The following is a 6,950-nucleotide window of genomic DNA, read 5'->3' on the forward strand; positions in this document are numbered from 1 at the left end:
TTTTAAGAGTGATTTGGATCCCGAGTTGGATTTATCATAGCACAACCTTTCCACTTTAATTCTTCGATAAAAAATAAAATAAAATAAAATAATTAGGGACACATACACCAATAGGGAAGTTGACCTTCAGACAACAAAAGATTTTTTTTCTCCACTATTTTAAATAGTCATTAATTCAAGAACGCAATCTTTCAATTTTGAAACTCTTTGACTATATAGAGGCCATGGTGATCATCAAATAAGAGTAATTCACATTTCACGTTTCACATTTTTCCTTATCTAAGCCACATAGAATGAGAAAGGTCATTGTATTGTTCAGTGTGATGGTGGCCTTGAGCCACCATATCCATGCCCAAAACCGTCCCGTAGACCGTAGATGCCCACAACGTGGCCCGAGCAACGGTGGGTGTTGGACCCCTCGTTTGGAACGAAACAGTGGCGGGGTACGCCAGGGCCTACGCTCAAGTACGGTCCAAAGATTGTGAAATGAGGCATTCAAATGGCCCATATGGCGAAAACCTGGCGGCCGGAAGTTGGAACGTAAGTGCCAAGGAGGCTGTCGACATGTGGCTAGATGAAGAGCCATTGTACGACGCTGAAACCGGTCTCTGTGTGGGAGGAGGGAATGCTTGTTTGCACTATACACAGGTAGTTTGGCGAAACTCTCATTTCGTTGGCTGCGCTCATGCCCCGTGTCCGAATGGTTGGACCTTTGTTATTTGTAACTATGACCCTCCGGGCAACATAGTTGGAGAACGTCCTTACTGAATTCGTTAGATATGATGGAGTACATCTTGTGAAATATTATGTGTATGGATTGTAAACTTTTATGTTGATGAATTGATGTATTGCTGCAATAGTTTATAAATTTTATTCTAGATCAAATATTCATTCAATCCAATTCGCACAACTCATTACCCGATTGATTTTTTAATAAATAACTATAGACGTCATTTTATGATCGTGAGTTGCTAAATTCAGTTTCGTGTCTATTGAAAGTAACTAATAGTAGTATATAAATTGCCAAGAATTCAGGACAATTATATAAATATTACAAATATAACCATCAATAGTCAAATCAATATAAATAGACCAAGCTAAGTTTTTGCATTTAGTTTTACTTTCTATTTTTATTAAATGTCTTGTATACATAAATGAATGTAATAATATCTAATTAATTTTAAAAATAAAATCTGATATAATCTAATCCATTCTGTTACATTCTACTCCATTAATCTTCTTACCAATTTGAATGATATATATGCTGCATAATTAGAATTAGGAAGTCGAATTTTTTTCTTATTAATGTTTTATTTTACTTTATTTTCTTTTATATTTCTCGTCATCTAGATGTGATGTGCATGTAATATAATGTAGTACGAAATTATAAGTATAAAATGTTGACATTTTCTAAAATGTGTACGTAATATAATTTACTACTACTGTACATCTATAAATATGCGAAATTTGGATTAATATGTAGAATGTACGTAGTGTATATGAGTATCTTTTTAGGTAAAGATACTCAATTCAATTTGAATTTGATAATTTGATATATCTCCCTTTAAAATAACATTAGGATACTGTTAATCAAACATAATAGTAGTACATAATTATGAGAAAATATTAACGACATTATAACATAAAAAATCAAAAAATCATTATCAATTAAGCCGCAGTAATTGATCGTGTATTGATCTCAAATTGGAAATTATCATGGTGACAATCTTTAGGCAAGTTGACCAGCTTCATGTAATAAAAGAAAGTTGATCTCCACTATACTAAAATTCACACAATCATCAATGTTAATATCCTTTTGAAAAAATAGGACTGAAACGTTCAATTAATTCCACTTATAAATACACTAAAACACTCAAATCTCCATATCACAATCACAAATATGTACTTCTCCACCATGACCAAATCCCTCTTCCTAATAATTTTCTTCATCGTCGTCGTCGCTGCCGCCATCGCCCAAAACTCGCCACAGGACTTCGTGGACGCCCACAACCGTGCGCGAGCGGAGGTGGGTGTCGCGCCCGTGGCGTGGAACGCCACCGTGGCCGACTACGCCGTCCGCTACGCAGAGAAGCGGTCCGGCGGATGCGAGCTGGAGCACTCCGGGGGGCCGTACGGCGAGAATCTGGCGGAGGGGTACAGGGAGTTCTCGGCGGTGGACGGCGTGGGGTTGTGGGTGGGCGAGAAGCCGAGCTACGACTATGCCTCCAACTCGTGCGTAGGAGGAGAATGCCTGCACTACACGCAGGTCGTGTGGCGCGACTCCACGCAGTTGGGATGCGCGCGGAAGCAGTGCCGTAACGGCTGGCAGTTCGTCATCTGCAGCTATTATCCGCCGGGAAATTACATCGGCCAACGCCCCTATTAGCGAGTAAAACTTTAGTAGTACCAAAAAAGAGAAAAAAAAAATAATGAGAGAAAATATTTCTGTAACACCTTTTTACTAGCGAATAAAAATCTAGTGGTTTGAACGTATTGTTATACGGTGTATCTATTTGATTATAATAGTTGCAATAAAGAGAAAATAAATAATGAAGAAAAATATTTTTCTAATTCATTTGATTTGAGTCGCGCGCAAGAACATGTGTGTAACTGTATATCCCTATTGTTGGATATGGTTTATTATCTGCTTTTATTGTTGGTTGCCTGGTAAAAGATGTCAAGTTTGTATTGTTTTAGGTAAAAGTTATTTCAGGATGGCTTAAACAATTTACGGCAAATAGTTGGAACTACATCATACCTTAAGATTTAATTGAGTATATATTTTATAGTATGTACATATATATGTCGTGTCGCATTATTAATCTTATTGTGATGAGATGAGTGCACATATGAACATCAATTGTTAATTTACTTAATTTGGAGTTAACAAATTAATTGATATCAGTATACTAATTGCAAAAACGCATCACCTAAGCTAGACACGATATTTTGTAACATGCTTGTTGGGGATAGGGGTAGATAAAAAGATTGAAATACTATTCTTACTGAACAAAAAAATATTGAATATACTGAAATTTCGGTATACCACAAATTTTGGTATGATATAATACCTTACCAATGAATTGGGTATGGTAAATGTATAAATAGAGCAAAACAGGCATCTCTTGTATCCAACAAATTAAAACCCTCACAGAAATGGACTCTTCCACCATTTCCCTCTTCCTAACACTTTCCTTCATCGCTGCCGCAGCCGGACAAAACTCGCCACAGGAATTCCTGGGCGGCCACAACCGCGCACGAGCGAAGGTAGGCATCCCTCCCCTCGAGTGGAATGCCAGCGTCGCTGACTACGCCCTCCGCTACGCCCAGAAGAGCTCCAGCGACTGCAACCTGGAGCTGTCAATGGGGCCATACGGCGAGAACCTGTTTATGGGGCAGGGGCAGGTTTCGGCGGTGGACGCCGTGAGCGTGTGGGCCAGCGAGAGCCCGAACTATGACCACGCATCCAACTCCTGCAAAGGTGGATCGTGCCTGCACTACACGCAGATTGTGTGGCGCGCCTCCACCCAGCTAGGCTGCGCGCTGCAGCAGTGCCGTAACGGTTGGTTCTTCGTCATCTGCAGCTATCATCCGCCGGGAAATTACGCCGGAGAACGCCCCTACTAGGTCGGAATGGACCACCTAATACATTGTATACTACATTTTCTTATACTCCCCTACAATGTTAACATTGGATCTCTCTTTATGGAAAAAAAAACTATTTCCAATATAAATTCTCTCCTTCACTTTCTCACTCTACTATTTATAACCTAAATAATTGTTAACAAAAAATATAGCCGGATCAAATTATTGCTTATTTCAAAAAAATTAATATAAAATGATTAATTTTTTACTTACTCCATACAATATAAAAGGATTGATTTATTGCTTTTTTTTTCTTCTTATTTTTCATTATTGAAACAAAGAAATATTAGTAGATAGCACTATTCAATGTGTGTTGTGACATAATAGAGTAATTGTGTAATCGAAACAAACAGAAACGTAAGGAGACACATATTTACGTGGTTCATGGTTATGTTGGCTACGTCCACGGACAGGAAATGAGAACAGATTGTAATCGGATTGTTTTTGTAATACAGAGTTATATGTCTTACTTCTATATAAATTAGGCACACACACGACGGAGTAGACCCAATATAACAATATGGCTTAAAGCAAAAACATAACAAACAATACAGATTCAAGGAATACTAACAATGTGTACGTCCTTATTAATGGACATGGTTTATGAGGTGTGATCAAATACAAACCCCTATCTATAATACAAACTACAAACTTTAATCCTACACACTCCTTGTAAATAATCAACGGTTAACAATGAGATTCATATGTCAATGAAATTACAATGAAAATAATACAAGGAAAATTACACAACGACTGGAAAATTACACGGGAAAAAGTGTGCAGAAAGCGGTAAGCCGAGTCGAGGAGTCCTCTATCCGCAAGACGAGATACGCTCCGGTAGTGCTCACAGTTTGACGTGTCGTCCCCAAAGATAAAACGGCTTCGTATCTGAAGTAGCAGCACCGCTAGCAGCAGAGCTCGGGCGAACGGGAGTAAGGCGGGGGCAGAGCTTCAACGGGAAGATTATGCAGAGAGGGAAATAGCGTGTATGCAAGAATGCTGAGTATGTTGTGTGTAGAATGCAATGGATGCATGCCTATTTATAGGCCAAGTCCACCTGCATGGCATTGATGGAGTCAACAGCCATTATGTGTGCCATGATGGCTTGACTGTAACCGCCGGGGGTTATTGACACCTATTTAATTAATCCCTTAGTCTTTTCACATAGCTCATTTCTAACTTTATTGTGACCAACTTTAATATATTATTTCTCACTCACCGGGAATCGGATTTGAGAAAATGAATATACTACAGTCATCTACTCGGAACGTAGATCGACGCTATTGCATTTAATTTCACAAAATTAAATGTCTTGTACCATTTATTATTAGTCAAAAATCATTTGACCAAGCACGATTTCAACATCGTATACCAATGGAGATCAGAGATGTCCATGACTATGTCTATCCGGCTCTGTGTGTGTGTGTGTGAAAGTGCAATGAAATTTTAGTGGAGAATGGCGAGATTGTTTGGAATTAAGATTGAAGAGCGTTAATCTATACTAGGTCGTGTTATATAAGTTGTTTTTCTCCTAATTATATAAGGGTACGGATTGATGAATAAGGTACTATCACACTTCAGATATTTATTTAAGTAGTAGTACTAGATATTCAATTTGTATATTGCAGTTTTATCGGAATTAATTACCAATTTAGAGTAATGATTATTATTATTATTATTTTGAAATATATAGTAGTACTACTTATTATTGTTTTCAAAATATCTGTGCTTTTTTCTTTTGTGGCACTACATTACAAGAATTACTTATTTGGCAGTTTACCCGTAATGGAGTATGATGTAAATCAAACAAACATGTACAGGAAAAAAATTGAATTTATTCTCCAAAGATTATTGAGATACATTTTCACATAGCAGTAATAAATTTAAAATAAAAATTAAGTGTAATATTTTAAATTCACTAAATTGACTGAACCAATCAAAGACACATAGATGGACATGCAAATAAACACTATTTTGAATAAATTCACACTCATCATTTTAACATAAATGAGAAAAAAGGGGGAATTCCTGGCCAAACATTAATTCATTACATTAATACTTGCACAAACAAAAAACAAAAGCAACAACAAATAAGAGATAAATTAAAACCAATTTCTAAAAAAATTAAATGTCAATCAAAACTGGCCATATCCAAACCCTTGATGATGAGGAATTACAACGCAGTTCTCGAAATCGAAACTAGTCCCCAACTTATTCTCTCCCCCAAACAGGCTAGGGTTCATCGACGCGGCGGCGACCACCTTCGGCAGCGAGTGCGAAATCACGAGATCGTTAGCCCTAAGCTCGATATTCCTCTGCAAATCCTCCAGCGCCGCCGCGTACCGCTCCAGCTCATCCAATTCAACCCCCTCCACATCCTGATCCCACCACAACATATCTCCTCCTCCTCCGCATCCCTCCGCCCTCTTCTCCTCCTCGATCACGTCCCTCCGCTTCTTCTCCGCTTCCACCTTCTTCGACACGTCTGAGTAGTGGCGGTTAAATTCCCTGGCGTCGACCTCCGCGGCGTCGCTATCGCCGCCGCCGCCGCCGAGGTATGGGTTGACGACGGCGTCGGCGGAGGGGTGGCCGAGGGAGTGGACGATGATGGTGATCTCGGCGCCGCTAAGCACGCAGAGCTCGCTGGCCTTCTTGAACAGCCCCGAGCGCCGCTCCGAGAAGGTGACTTGGCGGCTGCTCAAGCACTCGATCTTCTTGATCTCGATCTTCTTCCGCCCCTGCGTCGTCTTCTTCTTCCCCCCGCCGCCGCCCTCTCTCATCATCGCCATTTCTCTCTAGAAACGAAGGTTGGTTTTGGAAGAGGATTAAAGTAAGTGAGGGGTTTAATTAGGGGAAGATTGGAGGATCTTTGTAATCTATGATTGATTGGATGTGAATATGGAACCAAATATTGGAGGAATTAATGCAGTGGATTGTCACCTTCTAGCTTGCTTAATTTACTCCATTGGGGCACCTACAGGAGAGCGGATGATAAGCCACCCGATGCCTAGGACGCGCCATCGTCCGCCACTGTGGGTACGCGGACGATGGACGATGCGTCGTCATCGCCCGACAGATAGTCCGCGGAGGAAGCGTGGACGATAGGGCATCGTCCGCCTACTGTGGGCGACGCGGACGATGCAACGCGTTTTTGTTTTTTTTTTAAATTCGAAAAATTCATTTATATAAATACCCCTACCCCACCTTCATTTGTAACATTTTCATTCGCATTTTCACTCTCAATTTACACTAGAAAATGGATTACGGTGATTACTCAAGTCTCAATAGTCCGATGTTTGGACTTT

At 39.8% G+C, this 6,950-nt stretch overlaps 3 protein-coding genes across 3 annotated transcripts; 2 read left to right on the plus strand and 1 right to left on the minus strand.

Moving 5' to 3' along the window:
- Positions 1–1,915: 1,915 nt before the first annotated feature.
- LOC121744069 (basic form of pathogenesis-related protein 1-like) lies at positions 1,916–2,386 on the plus strand. The gene has a single exon (XM_042137511.1). It carries the CDS (start codon positions 1,916–1,918, stop codon positions 2,384–2,386), a length of 471 nt encoding a protein of 156 aa, XP_041993445.1.
- A 770-nt stretch (positions 2,387–3,156) lies between these two features.
- Positions 3,157–3,663, plus strand: LOC121744246 (basic form of pathogenesis-related protein 1-like). The gene has a single exon (XM_042137725.1). It carries the CDS (start codon positions 3,157–3,159, stop codon positions 3,625–3,627), a length of 471 nt encoding a protein of 156 aa, XP_041993659.1. The 3' UTR covers positions 3,628–3,663.
- A 2,117-nt stretch (positions 3,664–5,780) lies between these two features.
- LOC121744658 (agamous-like MADS-box protein AGL62) lies at positions 5,781–6,578 on the minus strand. Its single transcript, XM_042138249.1, has one exon. The coding sequence runs from the start codon at positions 6,432–6,434 to the stop codon at positions 5,781–5,783; it is 654 nt and encodes a 217-aa protein (XP_041994183.1). The 5' UTR covers positions 6,435–6,578.
- Between the last annotated feature and the right edge of the window lie 372 nt (positions 6,579–6,950).

This window comes from Salvia splendens, chromosome 8 (assembly GCF_004379255.2).
Source record: "Salvia splendens isolate huo1 chromosome 8, SspV2, whole genome shotgun sequence".
In the NCBI taxonomy this organism is placed as follows: domain Eukaryota; kingdom Viridiplantae; phylum Streptophyta; class Magnoliopsida; order Lamiales; family Lamiaceae; genus Salvia; species Salvia splendens.